General features: G+C 40.0%; 1 protein-coding gene across 1 annotated transcript; it reads left to right on the plus strand.

Moving 5' to 3' along the window:
- The first annotated feature begins 792 nt into the window (after positions 1-792).
- Positions 793-26578, plus strand: LOC148370842 (cell adhesion molecule CEACAM5-like). The gene is made up of 10 exons (XM_088328614.1): positions 793-956; positions 1031-1366; positions 3868-4028; positions 4099-4225; positions 6066-6344; positions 13937-14224; positions 15749-16003; positions 17551-17668; positions 18181-18220; positions 23161-26578. Exons 1-9 carry the CDS (start codon positions 830-832, stop codon positions 18197-18199), a joined length of 1710 nt encoding a protein of 569 aa, XP_088184740.1. The 5' UTR covers positions 793-829; the 3' UTR covers positions 18200-18220; positions 23161-26578.
- Positions 26579-27831: the final 1253 nt, after the last annotated feature.

Below are 27831 nucleotides of genomic sequence, written 5' to 3' on the forward strand. Positions count from 1 at the left end.
AGACACTAAAAAGAGTCTCGACTCTTTCTGCTCCAAAACGGCTCTTCTGCTTTTTTTTAATGCTATATTGACAATAATAATGAAACATTTTAAATCAAATCCGTTCATTATGAAAATGTTTTATTCTAACATATTAGAGAGAGGGAGAGAGCAACAAAGAGAAAATGACACTAAAAGACAGGAACAGAGAAAGAAAGCGAGAGAGAAAGTGAGACAGAAATGGGTAGAAGAAGACAGAGAGAGGGGAGAGAGAAAACGAGAGAGAAAAGCTGGATAGCAAGAGAGAAAGAGAAAGCGACACAAAAAGCAAAAGGGAGAGAAAGGGTGAGAATGAGAGCGAAAGAGAGCAGGGAACAGGGAACGGAGAAAAAGCAAGAGAGAAAAAGGAAAAATTGAGAGATAAAGGAATAAAGACATAGAAAGAAATAGAGGGATGGAAAAAAACAAAATGAAAGATAAAGAGATAACAAGAAAGACAAAATAACTAGAGAGAAAAAAAGTAAAAGAGAGAGAAAGCACAAGAGAAACAGAAAGGGGGGGGAACAGAGAATACGAGAGAAAGTACAGAACAAAGGAAAGGCAAATGAGAAAGAGAAACTGTGAGAGAGGAAGTGATAGAGAAAGACATGGAAAGAGAGAGGGAGAGAGAGCAAAAAAGACAGAAATGAGAGAGAGATCCCCTGAAAGACAAGATAAGTGAAGTAAAAGAGAGCGAGAGAAAGAGAACGCGAGAGAGAAGTAGAAAGAGAGACAGTGAGCATATCTTCAAGAGCCAGCTAATAGTGCTGTTTCGTTCGCGAATAAAACATCACTGATCACCCGAGTGCGCATGCGCGGCCTCACCTGCTTGGGTGTGTCCGCGAGGAGTGAGGAACTGTCGGTTCTTTTTCTCAGCTCGGCAACGACCATGACCACGACGGCGAACACCTTCCTTGCGATTCTTCTCGCCTTGTCAGGTAAGCGATCTCTACCTCGCTCGCTCGCTCGTTTGTTTACCATACAGGTGAGTGACCCAACTCCCGGCCCGCAGGATGGCAGCCCTCAATGGCGCGCGACATTCTCCCTCCGGGCCCCGTGGACGCCGTGGTGGGCAAGAACGTGACGCTGCAGACTCTCCTGCAGAATCCCAAATACACCATCATCATTTGGAACTTCAGCGACGGGCGCGCGCAAACTAACGTGGGCACGCTGACCGCGACGGGCCTGAAAGTCAACGAGGCCTATCGGGGGCGCGCATCCGTCGACCCCCAGAACGGTGCACTCCGTCTGAGCGCGCTCACGGCTGCCGACAGCGGAGACTTTAGCATCACTGTTGTCAGCGAAGAAGGGGTCACCGAGACTGCCGAGATCGCGCTGCGCGTGCTCGGTGAGTCCCTAAGTCGAGAGAGCGTGCGCGTTCACGCGTGTCTTCAACGGGTTGGGCGTCCCGGGTTACTCCGAGTCACGGGTGTCGTCAAAACAAACGGAGACTTGGCTTATAGGCCCATTTGTTTGTTTTTTAGAAGGAAAAGTGGAAGGATGACTGACCTTTATCCTGTATTTATATATTCTAACACAGTGGCAGGCTATGTATTTCATACCTTGGCCTTCAGTAGTGCTACAACCCTCAATAAGGATTTTATGGCTAATTTACATTTACTGCTGCTACAACTGCAACATATAGTAAAAGGAATCAATACTAATCTCATAAAAATAGGAATAGACCCAACAAAAATCATTTTAATTCAAGAGGATTTAAACTTCAGGTCATCAATACTTCTCAATTCCATCAATAAGTTATTGTCTATCGTTATCAAAACTCATGTCGAAAGTCAAGCTTGTCCTGTCGTATTTCTAGCATACATTTTAATCCGATTCAGGGCTGAAAATTTCCGTTTGACGGACACAATGAACACAGGGGTTTTATTCTCTTTTCGTTGTGATACTTCCATTACTGCCCCCTAACCAATCATAGTTTGTGAAACCGCTGTTGTTTCCTTGAGCCTTGTAGAAGGGCCCTGGCTTTGACGACTCAAAATCTGATTGGCTAGGCCAACAGCTTTATTCTCACTGAATTCATGCCTGCAAAACTGACTGTGAAAGCCAACAGGTAGATTTCTAACCCTGGCAACAAGTAATAGCTTAAATGGGATTGGTTAAATGCTGAATATGAAAGCACACAGCAGCACAACCGGGCTAATAAAAATGAAAGGAATCTGACAGACAACTTGGAAGACAAATTATTAATATCATCACATGATTCTGAGGCTTTTAGGCCAGCATAGAAGGCTTTGCTGGCCCTGCGACCCTACTACTGGTCAATCCACTGTGTAATCATGTGCAATAAATGTCCTTGTAACATCGCACCTAAACTGCTTTCATTCATTTATACATTTCGCTAGAGCCCACCCTTGCCACTTTTTGGGAATGTGGGAGAACATCAAAGTGAGCACAGGGAGAACATGCAAACTCACACAAGGAGACTGTAGCAGGATTTAAAACTGAGACCTCTGAACTGTGAAGCTGACATGCCAATAGCAACACAGTTGAACAAACTGGTCGCTATCGTAACGTTTTACACAGAACGTAACACCGATCCATATGCCGAGTCATTAAAAATTCAAATTCACACCGGCAAAAAAACGACCACAAGGAAGCATCAAATGAAAATGATAACAAAAACAAAATAACGAGGTAGAAAATTTTCTGTGAAAACGTAGTAAAACAAAAACTTATTCTAGTTTATTTGGTAAGTATTTTTTGTAAATATTTATATTTTAAGTCAAATAAACTGTATTTGCTAGAGCAGTGGGGCGGCAGTGGCTCAGTAGGTAGAGCGCTCATCTTGGGATCAAGAGATCGCAGTTCGAATCCCGGCTCCTCCGTGTTACATGCCGAAGTGTCCTTGGGTAAGACACTGAACCCCTAATACCCCCAATATGCAGGTTAGCGCCTTACATGGCTGCACGGCCGCTATTGGGAAATGTGAAGCACACTGTAAAGCGCTTTGAGAAGTCTTGACTTGAAAAACGCTATACAAATGCAGATCATTTCATTTCAGATAGTTTGGCCAAAGTATTTTGGAGGGTTTGTACGGGTGCTTGAAATCTTTGAAAAGTGCTTGAATTTTGGGTTATGTGCTTGTAAATGCTTAAAATTGTTGCCATTTTTTTTTACAACAAGTACGCTTAAAAATGACGCAGACATTGTTTTCTGGTGCCTTGGCTTTGACTTTGCATTTTTTTCCCATCATAATTAACAGCAGCTGACATTAGTTTGTATGGCATTGTCCTATAGAGAGTCATGCCCCAAGAGGACAGGTGCATCCTACACCCAAACAGGGCACTATGAAATGATTTAGTGTAATAATTATGGACATTTATTATGGGCCCTGCAAAAAAAAATTAAGATCGCGTTTCCCAGTGGCAAATTGTAATGGGATGAACTTCCTGCAAGTGTAAATGTAAGCTACATATTGCTAATCAGTTTTACACCTTTAGTCTATGTGGAGAGATTTGTCTTAAAAACAAATGGGTTCACTATTTACTCAAGATGTAAAAATCATTATTCACACCAGATTTCTTCTTTTAATTGGAAAAATGGCTTTGAAAGTCCTTAAAAAAATGCTTGTATTTTGCTTTAGCGTGATACATCGGGGAAGAATTGCTTTGATGTATATGTATGTATTTGCGTAAATATGTGTATGTGCATATATGTACGTGTATGTGCAGTACATATGTATCTGTGTAAATTATTATATATATCTTTTTCTTTAGAAAAATATTGATTAAATTGTAATCCTCCAAAACACGACGTGTTTTTTTATAGTCGAAAGGATTTAAAGCTGACAGGAAGTAAATCTCTGCTGTGACATCACTTCCTGTACAGAACCCGTTTCGGGCGTGATGGTGACCTCGAACCTTGCGGAGGCAGTGGAGCACAACAGTACGGTGATTCTGACCTGCGGTGCCAAAGGTTCCTTCCTAAAGTTTGACTGGCTCAATGGCACTATGCCCATCGTCCCTGGGGGGCGCCTTTCTATCAAAGAGGTGGGACGTCACTCATTCCACCTTATCCGGGTCACAAGTAAACTTCGACCCTTGTTGGTTTTTCCACCAGGGAGAGTCTTCCAGTCTGCTGACCATCTTGAACGTCCTGCGCACTGACCTGGCAGGACCCATCTCCTGCAGCGTCACCAACAAGCTGGAGACGGAGAAGAGCGCCCCCTTCAGCTTGCCCGTCCACTGTGAGTACTGCAACTAAAACCGCTACCTATGTTTGTATCCTGATGCTAGATCAAACGACAGTCCGCTGGCCAAATTTCGCCTGGCATGCTTTTTAATCCGCCCTGCCCAATGGAAACGTTCTAAATATAATAACTAATATATAATATATATAAATGAAGTACTTCTAGGAAAAAAAGGTTTGTGTGCCAGCTTTGTCCCTATTGTCCCTTTTTGTATTAAACACATAACTAAATATAAAATTTAGTGCTTCAAAACAGGGACCTGATATATTATTTACTTTTATTTTGATTAGAAAAATTACTTCACAAATACGGCAATAATGCAACTACAATAATTCAACAAAAATTCTTCAGAAAATTACAAAACCTAAGACAAAAATAATCCAAAAATCCTACCTTAGAAATACTCCAAAAAGACTGCAACAAGAATACAATTATAATTCCACAAAGGTAAATATGAAATTTAGTTTTTAAAAACGGGGACCTAATTTGACTGTCATTTTAAGAAGAAAAGATACCACAGAAATACTATAAAAATAGAATATTAATTCAACAAAAACTACAGAAATACTAAAAAAAATCATACTACAGAAATATTTTACTACAGAAATGTTACAAAAATGGAATATAGATATTCTGCAAATATTCTACAAAAATACTTTACAAAATTATATCAAATTTAGGGGTTTAAAAAAAGGACCTGGAATTTTATCTACTTTTATTTTGATAAGAAAAAATACTACAAGAATGCAACAACAGTAATTCACCCAAAAATCTACAGAAGTACTACACAAAAAAACGACTACAAAAATAATCTAAAAATCCTACCTCAGAAATATTACAAAATACTACTTCCAAAATACAACAATCTTACTACAAAACTAACTATTAAATATAGTGTTCAAAACAGGACCCTAATTTAACTCTCATTCCAAGAAGAAAAAATACTACAAAAATCTTACTACAGTAATACTGAAATACTACAAAAGCACTTAAAACAGGGACCTGCTATATTATCTAACTTTGATTCTGAAAAGAAAATACTACTACAAAAAAATTGAACAACAGTAATTCTACAGAAAAATCTACTACATACGAAAAAAATACTACAAAAAAATTTACGACAGAAACACTACAAAAATACAACTACAGTTCTACTATTATCCTGAAATGCAACTACAGAGTAACTACAAAAATGCAACTAGAGTAATTTTACAGAAAAATCTACAGAAATACGGCAAATACACAACTAATAAAATTGTACAAAATAATTGACTTCAGAAATATGTGGGGGGGTTTTGAAGTAATTGTCATTTGGGGGGACAACTCAGTTCAATACAACAACACAAATAGTATAATACCGACGTATTACAGAACACCTACAGAAATCCAACTAAAAGTAATTCTCCAAAAAGATCTACAGAAATGCGACACAAATACTACTACTGAATTACTAGAAACAACCTAGACACAGCGTAAGAGAGCAAGAAAAAAGAGAATAAGAGATAGAAAAGGAGATGAGGAGAAATAGAGAGAGAGAGAGAGAGAGAGAGAGAGAGAGAGAGAGAGGAATATAAAGAAAAACGGCTCCAATTTCTTTAGAAATGGCACCTGGTTTTGGCAACATCCGTTGGACATATTTCAAACCGCAGCTCATTTTTCTCTTGTGCTCCTCTCAGCATTGTTTCCCGGGCCGGATTCAATCTGTTGGCAGGGCTTATGTGGCTCGCGAACCACACGTTTGATACCCTGAGTTAATGTGTGTTTGCGCACGAGTGTGCATATTTGAGTTGACGTTGCCAATCGCACTCAATGGTGACGCCATCTTTTTCTCGTTCAGACGGTCCGGACCAGATCACCATGAAACCGTCGGAGGCTTCGACCTTCGTGCGATCAGGTTCCGACTTTAACCTGACGTGCGCTACACGGTCCAGCCCGCCCGCCACCATCACCTGGTACCAGAACCAGACCCTGATGGACACCACTGGGCCCGTGTTGTCGCTGGCGGCTGTGCAGCGGCGCCCCCTGTGGCAGTACACCAGCCAGTACACGTGCAGGGCCGTTAACGCCAAAACCAAGCGGGACGTAGCCTCGACAGCCGTTTCCTTTGCCGTCATGGGTGAGTCCAGGCACAAAAAATGTATACCGTATTTTCACGACCATAGGGCGCACCTTGTTAAGTGGTCTAGTCTCCCTAGCTTGTTCTTTTTCGTATTTAAGACTACACAGGGCTGCAAATAAGTACTTGAACAGCTGTGTATCGCCTAGAATTCCGACCCTGAAAGACCTGTCAGTCCGCCCATTAGAAGTCCACCTGCAGTCCATGTATCATCCTGAATCAGATGCACCTGCTTGAGGTCCCATAGCCGCATAGAGACACCTGTCCACCCCATACAATCAGTCAGACTTTAGCTTGTAACATGGCGAAGACCAAAGAGCTGTCCAAAGACACCAGAGACAAAATTCTACACCTCTACGTGGCTGGAAAGGGTTACGGAGTAATTGCCAAGCAGTTTGGTGAAAAAGGTCCACTGGTAGAACAATCATCAGAAAATGGAAGAAACTAAACATAACGGTGAATCTCAATCGGAGTGGAGCCCCATTCAAGATGTTACTTCATGGGGTCTCAATAGATTTTAAGAAAGATGAGGAATCAGCCCGGAACTACACAACAGGAAGTGGTTAATGACCTGAAAAGAGCTGGCACCACCATTTCCAAGGTTACTGTAGGTAATACACTAAGACGTCATGGTTTGAAATCATGCATGGCACGAAAGGTTCACCTTCTTAAACCAGCACTTGTCAAGGCCTGTCTTAAATTTACATATGACCATTTTTGTGGTCAGATGAGACCAAAATAGAACTTTTTGGTCATAATTCCACCAAGCGTGTTTGGATGAAGAAGAAAGAAGAGTACAATCCGGAGAACACCATTCCTACTGTGAAGCATAGGGGTGCTTTGGGGGTGTTTTTCTGCACATGGGACAGGACGAGTGCACTTCATTGACTGGAGGATGAGATTTTGGCAAACAACCTCTTTCCCTCAGAGCATTGACGATAGGTCGTGGCTGGGTCTTCCAACACAACAACCACCCGTAGCACACACCCAGGAAAACCAAGGAGTGGCTCCGTAAGAAGCATATCAAAGTTCTAGCATGGCCCAACCCGTCTCCAGACCTCAACCCAATTGAAAATCTTTGGAGGAGCTCAAACTCCATGTTTCTTAGCGACAGCCCAGAAACCTGACTGATCTAGAGAAGATCTGTGTGGAGGAGTGGGCCAAAATCCCTCCTGCAATGTGTGCAAACCTGGTGAAAGACTACAGGAAACGTTTGACCTCTGTAATAGCAAATACAGGCTACTGTTCCAAAAATTAACATTAGTTTTCTCGGGTGTTGAATCACTTTTTTGCAGCTATACTCAAATACTTATTTTCGTCACTGTATATACATATAGCAAGACTTTCTCACCTAATCAATCATGCCTAGAAATCATCTAACGTCTGTCGCATCTGTTGGTGTGACATTTTGATGAATGCTCTGATCTTGCTTGGGTCTGGTTCCAGGTCCTTGTCCACTGACAATGTGACCAAGGAACTTGACATGGTTCGCAGTAAATTCACATTTGTCTGAATTAAGTGTTCTCTCTTTCATGTTGAAGTCCCTCCATCAATTTGTTCAGCCTCTGGTTGTGTTGTCCACGTGATGTCCCAAACACAAAAATGTCATTTGCGAGACGTACTTTTTCCTTTAGTCCTGTCGGCATGTGTAATAACTTCTTCTGGAAGTGTTCAGGTGCTGACAAAATCACAATCGATTATCTGTGAAAAAACCACCCAAATGGTGTGATGACCATTGGGCAGGGGGACACTGGGCAAAGAACACAGATATACCTGGGGTTATCCCAGGTCCAGCCCAGAACCCCCTCGAGAAGTCCTCAGAAACTTTAGACATTCCAGAGACTGCTACTGTAACTTGATCAGGGCCCATGATCAAAAGACCTGTGAGAATGTACTTGTAATAACATTGATTCATCCTTTTTCTGCACCGCTTATCCTCACTACAGTCACGGGGGGTGCTGGACTGCTGAACTGGTTGCCAGTCGCAGGGCACACAGAGACATAGAACCATTCACTCATTCATTCATATCTGGGGACTATTGGGAGTCACCAAATGACCCAGTATTCATGTTTTTGGAATGTGGGTGGAAACCTGGGTGGCGGGAGGAAACCCATGCAGGCACGGTGAGAACATGCAAACTCCGCACGGGGAGACCGGTAGCTCGAATTTAAAATTAAGTGCCTAAAACAGGCTGTGCACTCACCCCCAGCCACCATGCAGATTTGTAGTTGCTTATCTTACATAAAATGCAGTTGATGTTCATGTTGGTGTTAAAAGAAAGTTTGGTAACTCAATCAAAGGGGATAGTTGTTGGAATATTGGTAGGAACCAATAGGCGGAACTAATGTGCCTATGTTGGGAGCTGCCTGGGAAAATAAAAACTGTATGACTCAGACTCGTGTAACGAGAGTATCTTTACATGCGGCATGCTCCAAGCTTGTCGTCATCTCCCAACTTACTCTCTCTGGGAATGAGCTTTACCTCTTTCCCCGGTCAGGTACCTGGTATCCCTTAAGAACACCTGAGTAGCCCGTGGACAGGTTCTGAAAACCTCACCAGTTCTGGGTCATTGTGGTGTTCTAGTTAACTGGATTTTTAACTGACATGATGGTCAACTTCTAATAATTCCAACCTAGCACAGTAATTTCTTGATTATCACACTTAATGGGGGACAGAATCCCCCGGGAAAAGTGAAAATCCACAAAGTAGCGTCGCACCTTCATAAAAGCCTGGTTTCCCATGAGTTGTATCTCCAGGTCAGCCCGTTTCATGGGTAATGGATCTGGTGTTGGTAAAATACAGGCTTGGCAGCAGTGCCTCAGTTGCTTCGCGGACCCGGTAACTATCCACGGAACACCCGCTGGTGATCACCATTTCTTTGCGCTCTCCTGACTTTCCTCAGAGTCGGGTTTAATTAAGATTTCTTTTCAATGTAACGAAGCCGTGCTCCGCAGTTTATTTTGGGTGGCGAACTTGTGCGCTTGCCCCACTGTTTGACCGACTGCATGCACCAACCTATCGCAGTCGAGCCCACCCAACACACAAAGCCCTCCCTAACCTGCCTCTGTGATAGTATTTGCTGTGTATTATTTGCTCCGAACACAATGCACGATATATTGATATCAATGACAATAAAGACAATTCAATTCAACATCTGCCAAGTCGTGAACTATTAATAACCAAAGCATTAAGTAGCAAACGGTCTCTGTTATAACAAAGTACAGGGTTCGTACGGGTGCTTAAAGTTCTTAAAAAGGCTTGATTTTAATGTTGTGTTTCCAAGGTCAAGAAAATGCTTGAAAAAATTTGAAATTGTTGTCTGTGCCATGTTTCTTGGAAGTCTGACTCTATAGCCCACGCAATAAATGAAGAAAATATTTTAAAAAGTGCGTGACAATGACGCTGAAACGCCAGCTTCCAGTCCGAGTTCCCTACTGGTTGCACCAGAGAGGAAAGCACTATATGGAAAACCGACTCTTTTGATTCGACTCACTGAGAAGAGCTGGCTCTATTGGCTTCCAAACGGCTCCTTAGATTTTTTTCAATTATGTTTTATCAATCATAACAAACCATTATGCGTCAAATTATTTGGTAATTTTATGTTTCGCAGGGGATCCAGGCAAAACAAATGTCACCATTCACAGATAATACAAAAAAAAAGTAAAATACAAAACAATTTAAAGTTGAACAACACAAAATTCATCATCCCACAAAATCCTTCTGCAGTGCTATAAATAAAAAAAATGCAAAGAAATTTGATATTTACAATTCTAATTTAACCAATTTAGACACAGATCCTCAAACACACACACACACACACACACACAAAAGTATAAATTAAAATAAGTAAAACAAAAGGCAAAAGATCAGCATTCTTTAAGATTAAAAGATTAAATGGACACTGCTTTGAAGTAATCAATATTCTTAAAATGAGTCTAAATATGGCTCTTGTTCTGCTTTTTATACGTACAGTACTTTTGTCTTCCTTATTAAACTCAATTTTTACCCAACACGTTTCTGTGTTTGTAAACTAGTGTGATGTAGATGTGTGGGTAGCATTCTTGAGGCAGAATTAATGTCAGTTTATAGCAGCCTATTCACACAAAAACATCGTAGATAGGAACAGTTCAAAATAGCACAAAGAATATGCTAACAGCAAGATGGCGACTTTATTCCAGTCATCAGTCAACAAAAATAAATTATTTTGATCAGCGCTGGATTTCTTCCTTTGTAGGTACTAAGAAAATTGAAAAATTAGGCCTGAAAGTGCTTGAACTTTGCCATGAAAATAACGATATACTAATGACATAAGTTATTATTTTAGAAATATATATTCGCGCCAATCAGTATCAAAAAGTAGCTTCCAGCTTCAAAGGTTGTAGACCCTTGTTCTAATGCTAGCAAAACGCGTCTCTTGAATAGTTGCTAAATCCATGCTGGGGACAGCTAAGAAGTTGCCCATCCTTAGAAGTAGCCCTGCTGTGTCTAAGGTGAGCTAACAATATAGGAGTGGTAGATTCTACGGAAGCCCAAGAGGGCAAACAATGTGATGCAATATGTAAATACACATTCGTGTGCAGGCACACACACCCTGACTTCACAGGCTTTGTGGGGCCCCTCCCTGGCCTTATCCATCTTTACGAGTCCTGCAAACCTGCTGGACCAGTGTTGCAGTCGCTGCAGTTTGTGTATGGTGCCTGTATCGGTAGCATGCATGTGTGGCGCGAGGGTGGTCTTAAATTCTGCCCTGGGGAGTCGGACTCGTTTCCTTTGTGTGTTTCCTTCAATAAGCAAACAACGCCGTTACTATTTTGTCTACTGCACTTCTTAGGTATTCAATGCAACAGTATATCACAAAAGTGAGTACACCCCTTATATTTCTGCTGAGTTTTCCTCAACACTGAAGAAACATCGTTTTGACTTAATGAAAGGTAGTCTGTGTAAAGCTTGTACAGCGGTGTCAATCTATTTTTCAAAATACAGCCGTTAGTAGCTTAACCCTTTGTAACAAAAGTGAGTACACTCTTAAGTAAAAGTTCCTGAAGTTCAAGATTTTGTGTGGCCACCACGATTTTGCAGAACCACTTTAATCCTCATAGCCACGGATTTCACTAGGGCCTCAAATATTTGCCCTGAAATGCTGTTTCAGTACTTCATGACAACATGACTGAGCTGAGGGATATTTCAGATCTTGTGCTTAACTTGAGGATGCCCCCAAAGATGTTGTGGAGACCTGCTTGGCCAGTCCATCCCCTTTACCCTTTGCCCCTTTAGAAAAGCCTTGGTCGTCTTTGAAGTGTATCAGGGGTCACTGTCAGGTTGGAACATTGCCCTGCAACCCAGTTTCTGGAGGGAGGGGCTCATTCCTTGCTCCTGTATTCCACAGTACCTCCTTGAGGTTGTGTTTCCCTTAATGCAATGGAACTCCCCATCTCCAGTTGCATTCATGCAGCCCCAAACCATGACATTCCCAACACCCTGTTTGACTTGAGGCACGACACAAACATGTTTGCACTCCATACTTGGTTGCCACCACACATCTGAGCCGACTAGATTCATCTTTGTCTCATCAGACCAGAGGATATCTTTCCAGTAAGTCATGGCTTCCGTTCACATACTTCATTTCATAGTCTTCAGTGATGTTTTTTTAAACATTAGAATGAAATCTCTGCAGACGTGTGAGGGCTGTACTCACTTTTGTGACATACTGTCCTTCACATAAAGTGTGTGTATATAATATACAGTAGACCTCATCCTTTCTTAGGTGTGGTTCACAAAGTGAAAATGCCGTAGAGGGGGCTTGAAACCCATTGGATTTAGCTCGAAACCCCTGGCACCCTAGATAAGACCAAAATTTCAGATCAAAACGTTCCAATGTTTTCTAATATCATTTTTCAAAATTCCCTACGGATAATTCTTACCCAAAGCACACCACAGAAAGTGGTGCCTTGACAACACTGGCGGTAAAGGGATCCTTGGAACCCCAAAAAAGATGTAAGATCAAATACATTAAGAATTCATATGAAAAGAAATCAATCAATAATAAATGACTCCATAAACAAATAGGTCTGCACTTAAAGGGACAGTGTGTAATATTTAGTGTCTTTCAGTGGTAGAATTGTCATTCATTTAAAAAAAAAAAGTTTAAGGAATTAGCAAAAATAGATGAACTATCATATAGATGTGTATTAAAATGGTTTTCGGTCAAGAAATTTGTAGTGACTTGACATAACATGAGCCTTAGAGAGAGTTGCATAATCGTCAACCATCTTGCTGCTTCGGGTACCCAAATTACAAAAAACTGATGAAAGGTTGGGCAAGAAAATAGAAAAAATATGGTGCTCTGTGGTCACCTTGAGTCTCCTTAATTTTCATTCTTACATGTGACTTTCAGCACTTGTTTTTGGTTGCACGACAGAATATGACTTCATCTAATGATCAAAACATACACACTAACCCTTTATCTTTCTTATTAAGGCGGGGGCCACAAATTATCACCCTGAGGGCCACAGACTGCCCCTGGGCTGCGAGTTTGAGCCCTCGGATATAATAGGTACTACTTATGTGTAATATTTGAGCATATGATTAGATAACATTATAAATGAATATTCATGTAAAGATAAACGAGGACATTTTCTTTACCTTTCATGTGGCATGACTTATGCTGGTACAGTAGAGTTAGTGGGTGAAAAGGTTGTAAGGTGGGTATGCCATATCCTGGACTCTACTATAAAATAAATAATAATACGTTTTTTGGCCACACTAAATCATCTGTTGTTGATGTTTTATAGAGTGGAAAATGCAGTAAAGAGGGGACAAAATAAGTGAAAACGTCGTAAGGTGGGGACGCCATATCCTGGGGTCTACTGTAGTATAAATGATACATTTGGAAATTGTCATCTGAAGGCTTTTCTCCCTGTCCTCCTTGCAAGTTAAAAATCCATTAATGTCTTATCCCCCTATTTTGAGTGTCTACTAAAGGTTAAACTTAACAGTTGTCTAATAGGGAAAAGCTGTAAAGAGAAGCTGAAAAACCACCTAATTCCATAATGTAAAGTGAAAACATGTAAGGCTGGGACGCCATATCCCGGGGGTCTACTGTAATACAATTAATAATATGTTTTTTGGGCATGCACAATAAATTGTTAATATGTTTATCCTGTTTTTAATATTGGACACTTGCAAAGGAGATTTCATAGGATACCAGTTCCTTATTTTGACTATTATTGCGCACTGTTCGTTGTTTTATATCATTGTTGTGTTGCTGAGCTTTGAAATCCGCATGATCTGCTTCTCGTAACCTTGAAGATTTCATAAAAAGTGAGGGCTCTCAGTAAGGGGGCCTCAGAACGGGGATGGAAATTCTTTATCTGAAGGTTTCTTTCCCTGTCCTCCTTGCAAGTTCAGAATCCAGTGATGTCTTCTCTCCTTGCGCTGAGCGTCAACTAAAGTTTGAACTTAACGGTTGTATAGAGGAGAAAATGCAGCAAAGAGGGGCCAAAATATCCTCTCATTCCAAACCGTAAAGTGTAAATGTATGCCGGGGTAGCTCCAGCCAAACTTAACCAGAGTATTGTAAATTCCTTTCCAGAACCGGTGTCAGGCGTGAAATTGAGCGGTCCGGCCGCGTCGGCCGTCCTCCTGGCCGGCAACAGTTCGGCCAACCTGAGCTGCCGAGCGGAGTCAGGCGCCGTCACCAGTCGGACGTGGCTGAAGGACGGTAAGCCCGTCAATTCGGATGGCGTCCGCGTGACGGTAGCGTCCGACGGTTCCTCGCTCAGGTTGGCTCCGTTGAACAAAGACGACAACGGACGCTACGAGTGTCGCCTGGCTAATGCTGTTAGCACCCAGACGGCTGCTTACCAGATGGTGGTCAATTGTGAGTATGCATATATATAAAATATAAAAAAAAATTTAAGCTACTTTTTAAATCTCGTCTTAAATACAACTTTTTCTCATTCTTTTCCACTCAAATATTTTATTTCTATTATTGCCAGCTTGCAAAAACTACACTCGAGAAAATGCAGTATGAGCACATGCTTGGTTGCCCTTTCCTTTTTTAAATCTTTATTTTTTCTGCTGCAAATTGGAAAATTCCCAAAACACATCTCCTTTAGTAAGATGATAAATGGCCCAAAATGCAGCATAACTATTTGCATTATTTTACAGGGAACATTATTCTTCCCAAAATATTTATACTTTCTGTAAAATTCTAAACAAACCTGATATTAAGAAAAAGGGAAAAAAAGAAAAGTGTGTTTGGAGTCCCACTAAATGTAAAAAAACAAAGGACACAAATATTTGTTTCCTTAATAGTAATATTAATAATAATAGGACTAATAATAATTATCAATTTACTGTTGCAAATAATACAGAATCAATCCAATGAAATTAAATCTAATATTTGTATTAGATAAAGATAAACTATTATTATTCAAGCAAAAAAGAACAGTTAACGACAATAGGTTGCCCTTATTTCTTTCCCCTTCATAATAATGTTAAATGAATACAAATAATTATCTATTATTTGTAATAGAAAACATTATTTTCTATTTTTATCATAATATAATAAACATTTTATTAAATTATATATATCTCATCTCATTAGCCGTACATATATATAATGTGTATGTATATATATATAATGTGTATGTATGTATATATGTATACATTAGTATTTATATTAGTATATACAAATAATTATTTGCTATAAATTAGGAATTACTATTATTATGAGCCTTCTTTGCTATACAACATAATTTTATATCAAACAGAATATTTTCATACAATGTTTTTTTTTCCCTTAAAAAGGTATGGAGGTGTGTGTGTATGTGTATATATATATATATATATATATATATATATATATATATATAACCAGGGAGGCACCATAAGACCACCTGAGTTCTGAAAATATACCATGGGTCTTTGTAATTTTCTAGGAAATTTGATTTCTGACCAGCATGATGTTTAGTGGTTCACAAAGCCTATTTTAACCTCTAATAACTACAACCTGGTAATAACATTAATGACATAGTAACAACATAGAAACTATTTTAGAGATGCAAATCAAACCGGAAGCCTGCCGAGCTAATTAGTATCAAAGTCAGATCAAATTTATTTGTATAGCCATATATCACAAAATGGACTGCACATGCCGAAATTATATTTTCCACGGATCTGTAACCGGCATGCGGGAAAGGGAAGACTCAAACCTCAGCGTGAGGAAAAAAAAGGTAGCTCTTGGCTTCAAAAATGTTGGCCATGCCTAATGTTCTTTTAAAGAAAAAAGACTTAACTTTGAATTTAAAATCAAGTATTGGTTTAACATGCCGGCTGTGTTTAGTATTAACTTGAATTATTAGACAATCTTGGACATTCCCTTATGACTTCCTGTCCTTAGATGGTCCTGAGGCGGTGAAGGTGAGTGGCGAGTATGCGGTGGAGGTGCGCGAAGCCGTCACTCTTGTCTGCTCAGCCGCTTCGGTGCCGCCAGCAACCTTTACGTGGAAATTTAACGGCACGCTAACTGACGTGAAGACGGCCACTTACGCCATCCAGCAGGCTCTCTACAAAAACACGGGCGCTTACATGTGCCAGGCGACCAATGCCGTCACCGGGAAGACCGCCACCTACACGCACAACCTGGCAGTTGCAGGTGACACTTCATCTTTATTTTCTGTGCTTTAACACGCAAGATACTTTTCAAATTTAGTGTAAATTCCGGACTACAAGCAGTTTTTTTGTGTGTTTTTTTTTTTTGCATTTTAAACACTGCGGCTTGCAATACGATTCCTTCAGACGCGCGCCGGGCCCTTTCCGCAGATATTCCCAGCTGCAGAGCCCCGCATTGGCGCTCCCCACCCTGTTTGGTGCCTTGCAGCGGGCTTAGAACTGGTGTGGACCAGGGCATTTGGACTGTTTGATTTAAAAAAGCATCACAAGAGGTCGGGTAATGATGCCATGTGATTTCTGCCTAGTGCTCTGAATGTCAAAGTGAAGAAATTCAATGAAGGCAAACAGAAAATAAATACATTGTGCTGCAATTAAGATACTCTTTTGTGGACTGTGTCCGCTGATGTCAAAATTAATAAACTAGCACAGCAGTCAGTAACAACAAAATTTGCATTAACATATACACAGGAGTGCGACAAAAACATTCTCAAAACAAAACTCGATGTACTGCACTGATTAAAATTCAGAAGCCCGTACAATCACAACAGCCTGTCCATCCAGGATGTTGAGCTTTTTGACTGATCTTAAGCTCTCCCATCCCTTGCACACACAATTATAGAGAGGAGAACCAGTGTTGCCACCTCTACATAAAAAAAAAAAAACCATTCATTACTAATTACTAACTAAGGAGGTGTACACGATAGTTATTGGGGTTATCAGACTGATAGGAAAAATATACCCATTAATTAGTCTTCGGCTGCAACACTAAAATATACAATAAATTGATACTGCTTGTTAAAAAGATTCCAAGCATTTATGTATCATGGTTTCTTATGTAGTAGCAATACTGGGTATCCTCTTTATCACTTTTTCATGTGCGGAAGGAATGGGGAAGCTTAAGATAAGTCTCGTGTCTCAGCAGGTGTACAGGCTGTCCCGATTGTATGAACTTATGAATTTTAGTCAGTACAGTACATCGAGTTTTGATTTTGAGACTGTTTAGTCACACTCCTGCGTATATGCCAATACCAATTTAATTAATATCGACTGCTGCACTAGTTGGTTAACATTGACGGCTGCATACACTGTCTGCAAACGATTACGTGTTACATTGTGGGACTAGACGTTTCCCCATGGATTTTTTTCATGTAAGAAATGGACGTGAATGAGTTCATTTTTATGGCTGTTTAAGCCTGCTGCTTAAAATCCGGTGCGGCTTGTACAAAAACAATTTGAGTAACTTCCTTAAATTTGCACATGCGACTTTTAATCAGGTGCTCTCTGTAGTCCGGAATTCAGGTAAGACTTTTAATTTTACTTATCCCGACCTAATAATCTGTAAATTATGAGTTAATGACCTTTCTTTTGATATAGTAATCTGATGATTAAATGGCAATTTCAATCAATAATAGAATTGGTATTGATATGTCACACGTCACTCACTACCGCCTCCTCTGGCCGCTGAGTGCAACTGCAGGCTCCATAAGGCAATTCTGTGTTTTATTTATGACTCGCCGGTTATTCTTGCAGAGGAGGGCGCACTGGACGAAGGCCTGTCAGACGGCGCCATCGCGGGTATCGTCATTGGCATCCTGGCCGCTTTGGGCGTGGCCATCGGCCTCATCATGTACTGCAGGCAGAAAGTGCCGTAAGTACATGCACAAGATCTGGAATTTTACAATGTTTAGGAATAGTTTTACTTCTTATAACACGATCAGCACAGGACAGAGAATTTGTCGAATTGGTATGCGGTTTTGGTATTGAGGATCACTCGCAAATTTGGTATTTTCCAGTATTTATCGATCTACGTTTTCATCTCAACTGCGTTAGTAGCTCAAAGGGCTTTAACTGAATGTGTTTTATAGTGTGTTTATTTTGTAAAATGTATTTATCTTTATTCGACTACTTTTTTCCGTACAAACGTGGTCCATGGTGCCGTGCACTCTGTTTTCCGCAACCCCCACGGCACACAGATCACAAGCTGCCTGGCAGCATTCCTCACAGGAAGTGCACGTCCACACCTTGCCGTGCACACACTAGCACGTACACACACACACACACACTCACTCAGACACTCAGACACAGTTACTTTTCGTTAGTTTATTTTTTTTAATATTTATTACTTTCTCTCACTGTGTGTGTGTGTTTTTATGTTCTCAGGGTGGAGTCGCCGTACTAGAGAGTGTCGTGCACGCAACTGGTAAGTCTTGTGTGTGTGTGTGTGTGCGCGTGCGTGTGCGCGTGCGTGCATGTGCGCGTGCGTGTCCGCGCGCGTCATTTGATTAGCTAAGGTGGTTCAGTTGCTATAGTTGCCATTCAAATAGTTGAATATCAGCCAGTTTGGTGTGTGTATGTTTGAGACATTTGCCTAAAGGAGGGCTGTAAGACGTAAAGAAAATTACAACTCTAGTTTACAGTTAACTTCGGGATGCAACATAAATCTGAGGTGGTGATTTGGAAAGCATTTCAATTTTGGGTGATATGTTTGTAAATGCTTTAAATTAATTAAATTAATTTGACATTGTTCTTTGGTGGTTTTGCTTTGCATTTATTCTTGCCTCGTGATTAACGAGGCAAGAATAAATGCCAAGAGTGAATTGGTTTGTATGGCATTGTCCTTTGAAGCATCATCGCCCCCTACAGGTGGGGTCCAAGCAGACAGGCGCATGCTACACCTTAAAAGGGCACCGTGAAACATGTATAAGTGCAAAATTGATGTATCATGTATGGACATTTGTTATTGGCCATGCAAAAAATTGAGGTAGTGTTTCCCAATGATAAATTATAATAGGAGGAACTTCCTGCAACTGAAAATGTAAGCTACATAGTATCCCTTTTTTACCCAACACCTATGTGGAAAGAGATTTGTCTCAAAACAATTATATTCTTCATACACTCAAAATCTAGAATCATATCTGTTTATTAATGCACACATTACATTAAAAATGGCATATGTATATCGCAGAGATGTTTGTGGTTATGGAAAATACAGGGTTCACATAATAATAATAATAATAATTTCCTTGTATTGTCATTCTGTGTAACAATGTACACAGAACGAAATGTCGATTGCACCTGACCCGTTGTAGCGAGCCGATGCAGCCGCAGCCAACAGAGGGCGCCGCCGACCACTTTTTAAGTCTTAGGAATGACTCGGCCGGGGCGCGAACCACCGACCTCCCAGTCTCAAAGCGGGCGCCTTACCATCTAGGCTACTGAGCTGGTATCGGATTACTCTTTCAATGGTACTGGTGGAATTGGAAAATTGGCTTTGAATGTCCTGAAAAAGTGCACGAACCATTTATACTTTATTGTAAGAGCTAACTTATTGTATTATATTTGCAAATGATTAAATGTCATAAATAAAATGGTACAGGAAAATTGCGTGTGGATGCAGATGGTGGAAAGGAGAATACAGCCGCAGATAGAAAATAAAACTATTTTCAAACTTCCATTTGCAAAGACCGTTTAGCTCTTAAGAGTTCCTTGTTTTGATCACCTCCTTATTTTTAAAATAAATCCTGCTTGGTTAAAGCCATGCAACATAGCGAGCGTAGCTGTTTGTGTGTCTTCTTTGTATTTCTTGATCATAGCAAGCCTCGTTTCCACGGTTATTGACTTTGATCACTTCAGCCAATAAATACAGGAAAAATACTGTATTGTATTGCTGAACTAAAAAAAGAGAAAGGCATGTGGAATGTAGTTCAGCTAATAGGATATCGACATTTACTTAACATGATGCCATGACGTGAACCAATAGCACACCAGCATTGCATATGACCTCTACCCATTGCAGACACATACATTTTTGAAGTATTTGGGTATACAACATAATTATTTGTTTGAGTAGTAGAGAGGGGAAAACGCCGTAAAGCGGGGATGAAAAATCATCGTATTACACACCAAAAGTAAGCACGTATTAAGGTGAAGACGCCCTATCCCAGGGATCTATTGAAGTACAAATAATAAAATAACCAATAAATCTCCTACTTGTATGTCCTACTCTACTATGAGCAAGAAATGTACATAAACATATTCGTGTGGTTCTCAAGGCGTCCGTAGTGGTCTTCATCTGTAAAATGGCATCTTCCACTGGCTATACTTTTCAGGGTTCGGGCTGCTTATTCATGGCCAAATTCAAGCCCTTTTAATGACTTTTCAAAGCCAATTTTACAATTTATCCAGTATCGTTAAAAGAACAAATCCGGTGTGAATCACATATTTTGCAGAGCCACCAATAACTCTGCGATCAACATGTAAGATTTTTAATCTTGTCTGCGCATTTATCAAGACATGATTTTTACATCTTGAGTAAATTGCAAATATATTTGTTTTTGAGACAAATCTACCATATAGGTGTTGGGTAAAAATGACCGTAATATGTAGCTTACATTTTCAGTTACACGATGTTCTTCCTGTTACAAATTAGCACTGGGAAATTTCATGGCCCGCAATAAATGTCAATGATTGAATCCTTGCATTAATACACGTTTCATAGTGTCCTGTTTAGGTGTAGCGAGCACCCGTCTTCTTGGGCCAGTGTTCTCGTTTTTCCACGTCCCTGCGTCCTAGACGCATCATTTTTGCTGGCGACGCATTGCGTCAAATCAACGTGCGTCGACGGGACGCAACTTTCATCTCATCTCATCTCATCAGCCGTACCGCTTATCCTCATTAGGGTCGCGGAACTTTTTTGACACAAAATTGTCATTATTACCCGATTACTTTTTTCAACAAAGATTTACAGCACTCCAAACTTTTCTTAAAGCAGATCCGCCATTGTTGTTTTGGTCTCGCGGTTCGAGTTTTCGTCTGCACGCCGATCTCGGCGCTTCGAGATCACGTCATTGTTATGTTGGGTGTCGTCGAGGGAAAGTGAAAATTAACACAATTGGTCATTTCTTCAGTGTCAGTAATAAGTCAAAACATAATGCAGAAAGTGATAACAACGGCAATAATTCTGGCATGAAAAAACAGCGGAGAAATTCATACCTGTCAACCTGTACCTTTTTGCCGTAAAAAGTACGTTTATGATGCATTTTAAAACACGTACGACGTACAAGAAAATCCATACGGAAAAACGCAAATTTGTCAATTATGGGTACCATCCGGTATACACCGACTATCACCAAACGGCAAATCAATCAAGTCAAACGAGTTCGAGTTGTGTAGTGAAAGGAAGTCCGTCTTTTTTTTTAGAGAACCAGCTTTTTTTGGCTCAACTCATTAAAGAGAGCCGGCTCTCAAACGGCTCACTTGCTTTGATGATTGATATTACGAAATATATTGTACAAAGAAGTTAGGAAAAAAGGGAAGTATAAAAGTAGAAAATGAAAAAAAAGACAGATTTGTGGTTATCCCTTTAATCAGTCTCATCTCATCTCATCAGCTGTACCGCTTATCCTTATTAGGGTCGCGGGGGGGCTGGAGCCCATCCCAACCATCTCCGGGCAGTGGGCAGGGGACACCCTGAACTGGTTGCCAGCCAATCACAGGGCACACGGGGACAGACAACTCACTCGCTCAGTCACACCTAGGGACAATTTGGACCGGCCAATTCACCTGAAATGTATGTCTTTGGAATGTGGGAGGAAACTGGAGTGCCCAGAGGAAACCCACGCAAACACGGGGAGAACATACAAACTCCGCACAGTAAGGCCGGTATCTGGATTTGAACCCACGCAGGAGGTTCCGACGACCTCAGAACTGTGCCGCATACGCGCTAACCACTGCCGTGCTGCCCCTTTAATCAGTATATTACCAAAAATAATTTATCGCAGAAAATGAATTAATAATTTGAATAAGAAAATGTATTATTCCACTTAATTGCATGTATTTTTCCTTCTACGGTGAACGTCCAAGCTACTTAAATTTTGAACCTTTTTTATAATAAACCTCATTCATGTCGAGCAACTCAGTATCTCACAGCAAAATGTTAATTAACAATATATATGATATAACGAAACACATGTACAATATAACATCTTAAACTACATAAATAAACATGTTTGAAGAAAAGATGGTGTAAAATCATTTTGTAAGGGAAAATACAACATTTTGTAAGGACATGGAGGCGTGGAGGTTGACAGGTATGGAAATTCTTTGAAAGATCATGGAGGCAAGGAAAACACTTTTCTGCCAAAATGGACTAAATTATATTCCTGGTGACGCTATGAGGAGGATGATAATGGATTGGACCTTGAGAAGGCATTACAACTGTGGCGGGACAGCAAACCACGAAGAATATATGAAGTGAAAGATCGGAAGTGATAACTGATTAAAACTGAATGAAAATATGGATTAATATAATTATTTCAGCAATATTATTTTGTGTGATGTACAATATTGTTGTGAACTGAAAAATCTTGAAGTGATAACGGATTTGTATTACCAATAAATTGTGATGATTAAAACTGAATGAATATATAGATTTGTATTATACATTTATCACCGATTTACAATTTCAACCTCGATAACACTAAATTTTGGGGACCCATAGATCTCTGTTGGGACCCATAGAATTTTGAGCATGCGAGTCCCCGGGACCCATCACTTTTCAGAGGTAAAATGAACACTGTTGGGCGCGACCCATCCATCCCAGTCATCTTTGGGCAGTGGGCAGGGGACAACCTGAACTGGTTGCTAGTCAGTCGCAGGGCACACAGAGACATTCACACCCAGGGACAATTTGGACTTTTCATGCATGTTTTTGGGAATGTGCGAAGAAACCAGAGTGCCCGGGGGAAACCCATGCAGGCACGGGGAGAACATGCCAACTCCACATGCGAAGGCTGCGGTAGCTGGGCTTGAACACTAAACCTCCGCACCGTGGGGCTGCGCGCTAATCACCCATCTGCCTGCCACCCTGGGTGCGACACATATGGGGCAATGACGCTGTCCATACAAATTCATGACAACTTCTGTTTGTCATAAGGAAAGAAGAAATTCAATTTCCAAGCCAGGCCACAAGAGAGCAGTGTTGGCATCCTTTCTAAGGAAAGTTGTTAAAAAACATGGCAACAAGTTCAAGCATTTACAAGCACCTCACCCAAATTTTAAGCACTTTTCCACCCTTGTAAACACATTGAAATTCAAACATTTTTAAGAATATCAAATTCAATGTGATCTTTTTTTGTGCAGGAGATTCCGGTCCCAAGAGCGAGACGCTGCGTTCGCTGACACCAGGAAAAGTCGATACGTCGCACTCCGGACCTCTTTGTTTGACTTTGTGGCGGGAATCTCCTTCCATCCTCGTTTGTCACCGTTCGTCTGTTTGTTGCCTCCGCCCTTTTGTTCGGGCCCAAAACACGAAACCTGGAAACATTTTTTGGGGATGACTGTTGGAATCGTGAGGACACGACATGCAACCCCTTCTGCAAGGTTGTACCTCTACTACACAAATATTATAACACGGTTGCTCTTCCAATGTTCACATGCAGTCAATATTTCGAGTCAAGATTAAAAGTAAGGTTCCTAGTATTTCAGCTAAAACCGCTACGACAAAAGGAACTGATACTATGTATCGGTATCAGCTGCGTACTGCTGTTTATTTAACAATCCGGAGTCTGGAATTTAAGGAATGTGTGAAAACAAAATATCGAGGAGAAAATATTTTAGGATTCAAAGGTATTGCAGGCAGAAGAGAACATTGAAGGGAAATTGAATATTATTAAGCGCCTCCTAGTGGTAAAAAACAAATTCATTCAAAAAGAGGAAAATAAGATTCATTTAAATAATGAGCAAAAATACTTGTTGGCCAATAAATTTGCATTTATTTTACATAAAATGAGCCTCACTAGAGGGAGCTGACATAATTGTATGCCATCTTGCTGCGACCACTACCTGTAAAAAAATTAAGAAACTTGCCAAGGGCTTAGCTAGAAAATGAGTAGAAAAAATGGTGCAGTTTGGACATTTTGAGTGTCTGTAGTTTGTATTCTTCCTTGAAATTTTTAGCACACATTTTTGTTGCCCGAAACAATACAGCGACATCCAGTGGCCAAATGATGTACACTGTCCTTTTAAACGGTATCTGTATCAAAGATGATTCACGATTTGGGTATCGGTCTGAAAAAAAATGCGCCGTTGAACTTTCCTATTAGTATGCATTTCAGATGATTTTCTATGAAGCAACACACGAATAAAGCAGTCGGTTTCCTTTAAGGAATAAAATTGTGTTCCTCAAACTTCTACTCGTGTATTCCTTTTGTATTTGAAAGAGATTGAGGAACGTTTGCTCTTGTAACGGAAAATATTTTTAAAATGCAGACATGAGATAAGGGCTGAAACTAACAACTGTTTTAATAGTTGACTATGACCGACTATCGATCTTTTTTTTTTTTCAAATTTAAGATGAAGTTGATTTAATTGTGGAAAATTATAATAAACACAAAAAAAAGCAATTAAATCTAAAATGCATCGATTTCTAAACATGCTACGGATTTGTACAAAAATTAAATGAAAATGAATCTAAAAACGATTATGCACTGTGCTCGGTCAGTTGGAACATACATCCAAAAATAAACCTCTGTCCATTTTTAGAGACGGGCAAATAATTAAGATATTAAAATTAAGTGATACATTTTGTTTTACCCATAAGCCAAGAATAGGCTCATGAGCAGCAGAACAGTAAATGCAATGAATATTATGTGCATTTTTTGAAGTACATTCAATGGTCAACTGCAAAGTTTGTAACAAAAGTACTTAACAATTCTCCAAAACTCAAATCAAACGGTTTTAACATCTGACGTTTGCCGTTTTTAACATTTCAACAACTTATATTTGTTCTTCAGCTTGCATGTATTTAATTTAAAAAAATGTTGTCAGGTACAGTCTAGCCTAAGGCTTAAGCTTTCTTTTTTACAGCAAAATATACACATTTAAATTGTACACTGTATGTTATCAAAACTTTGATCCATCTTACATCTTACAGAGGCGAGTCAGACTCAGTTTGGTTTAACTGTCCAGGGTGCTGTTTAATTGTTCGTGCGTCACTGAGCTACTAATAATACACGAGGTCTTCTTTGCAAGTAGTCTTTTTACTGGCCGTAACTATGTTAAGATACTCCCATAGTTTAGTTTTTGTCCGCGTACGTGATGTTGCTGCTTTCGTTTCTGAATGTCACCGTTCGAGAAAGAAACTAATGAGCATGAGTGACTCTCATCAGAGAATAGTCAACAATACAATTCACTGTAGACTATTTCTATTAACGATTTTTATCGACAACGTCAACTAATCCTTGCAGCCGGATTTCCAGATTAGGCTGGCTCAGTGAGTGGCCATGTAAAATATCCCCTTACCCCCAATATATTTCTTTATTATTGTTGTTTTTTGGTTAGCCTTGTTAGTGAGTGGGAATGAAAGATGGCCGCCACAATTGAGGGATTTGATGAATTTTTACCATGGAGACAGAAAATAGCGTAAAAATGTAGATTTGCCAGAAGTGTTTAATTCAGGCTAATTGAGTGAATGTAAACGTAAGCTGGCCGCCCCAATTGAGAACTTTTGACACAGAAAATGACCAAAAACCAGAGCGACACCAGAAGTATTCAAGTTAGGCTAGTGGCAATGTGGAAAGGAGGCTGTAATTGAGGAATTTGACAATTGTTTTAGCTGTTGAAAATCAATCATGTCAAAATGCAGACTGATCAAAAGCATTCAAACTCGATTAATTTTGTCATCAAACTGGCTTAGTGAGTGATAACCTAAGATGACAAACGCAATTGAAGAATTTGCCACTTTTGTTTCGGCAAAAGAATTCAAGTTAGTCTCAATCAGTGATGGGTAACACAAAATGGCCGCCGCATCTAGAATCCATCCAGCACAGAGTTAATTTGAGGTTAGATTTTGGTGGGGTACGTTCCAGATATCAATTGGACCCAAAAAAGGTCTTAAAATTGGGCTGTCTTAAGCTCATCCGACGTGGTCCAAATTTAGTCTAATAAGATTTTCAACGTTATATTCGTTTAAATAGGAAAGACGGACTTCCGTTTTTTATTTTAAACTTCTGATTCTGGTTTGATGTGAGCAATAGTTGCAACCAAACAGTCAGGTCTTTTAAAATCTGAAATTATGTTTTTGCGAATTCATTTTCTGATCTTCAAACGAATAATCGATTGCAGGTAAACGTAGTGAGAACGCATGCACACATTACACACCTTCCTCAGAGAATGCCGGGGACAAGTCGCAACCGGCCCACAAAAAGAAGGCAAAATGTAGGTGGGGCCCAACTGATATTTTTGGCGGTAAAGGAGCTTTTGTTTTTGTTTGTTTGTTTGTTTTTGAAACGTTCGAATGTTTTAAATGACTTCAGGTTTGTGTGTGCGTGATTGAGTTTTTGTGCGCATGCACTGAAGTATTTATTATGTGAAAAGTGGAGCTGAACATCATCGCAGGTCTTACTACACGCTTTTAGCGTGTTTATCTCAACACTGTTGTGCTCGCGTGCTTTTTTGTGTGGTTACTTCACTAAAGTTTTCTTTTTTTAACAGCTTTTAACATGTTTGATATTTTTTGTGTCATTGTGGGGAATAAAAGAATGGAATCCAAAACCACCAATCAGAGTTGTGTGTATGTTTAAACTAGCCAATAAGAGTGGGGCAACACCGAGCACGCCTTTGTGTGTGGAATTAGTGTACCCTGTAATCAAACGTACACTGACATTCCAGCAAGGCATGTCGGAACTCGGTCTTTTTTTTCCCCCACATACACGGGTTTGACTTCCTAAGACCATTTTAGGTAATGGAGCGTTCCAATCGGGCAGGGCATGAAAAGGATTGGGGGGCGGCCAAATTGGACATCATTTTTCTGCATAATTATCATTTCAGTTCGGTGGCCTTGGGGGTATGGCGCCCGCCCCGAGACTGGGAGGTTGTGGTTCAAGCCTCGGCCGAGTCATACCTAAGACTTAAACATTGGTACCCGTTGCCTCCCTGCTTGGCGTTCAGCATTAGGGGTTGGAATTGGGGGGTTTGGTCACCTAATGACTCCCAACACCTCAGTTGGGTTGAGCGAGGGGGCTGGGAATCCCTCCCTCTGAATGAATCTCCCAAAAAGAGTCAGGAATGACTCTAGCCACCTCCCACTAGGGGGATATGGCTGTGGTATATATATATATATATATATATATATATATATATATGAGCGAGTGAGTTGTCTGTCCCCGTGTGCCCTGCGATTGGCTGGCAACTAGTCCAGGGTGTCCCCTGCCCACTGCCCGATGATTGCTGGGATTGGCTCCAGCACACCCGCGACCCTACTGAGGATAAGCGGTGCAGCTAATGAGATGAGATATATATATATATATATATATATATATATATATATATATATACAGGTATATATAATCATTTCAGTTTAGGGAAAAAAAATCCCCAACCATTTGCAAAATTGTAAACTCTAATATATAGCGCTCCTAGCGGGTGTAATGAAAAAACAAAACTAAAACATTTGTCTTATCTGAATATCTAGATTAATTCAAAAGTCCCTGAAACTGAAAAAAAGATGTAAATGTGGAAGGAGAAAAGTTCAAAACATATATCAGAGTCATTAAGATTTCAATCTAAATATACAAAACGGTATTTTGTCAAAGTGAAAAAAATAATGTTTAATAATGATAAAGTATAAAAACAAAAAATTATATACATAACACCTTTTAGAAAATATTTATTTTTTATTTTCATAAACAATTCCTAAATAATTACCAAACTAATTAAAATTACACTTGACCTGGAATTTTTTTTGACGCAAATACTTTTATTTTTAAAACATAACTTTTTTTTCTCAGAACATCAAGGTGAATTCCCAAAAAT

This window comes from Urocampus carinirostris, chromosome 2, assembly GCF_059441175.1.
Source record: "Urocampus carinirostris isolate Australia breed hairy pipefish chromosome 2, RoL_Ucar_1.0, whole genome shotgun sequence".
Lineage (NCBI taxonomy): Eukaryota > Metazoa > Chordata > Actinopteri > Syngnathiformes > Syngnathidae > Urocampus > Urocampus carinirostris.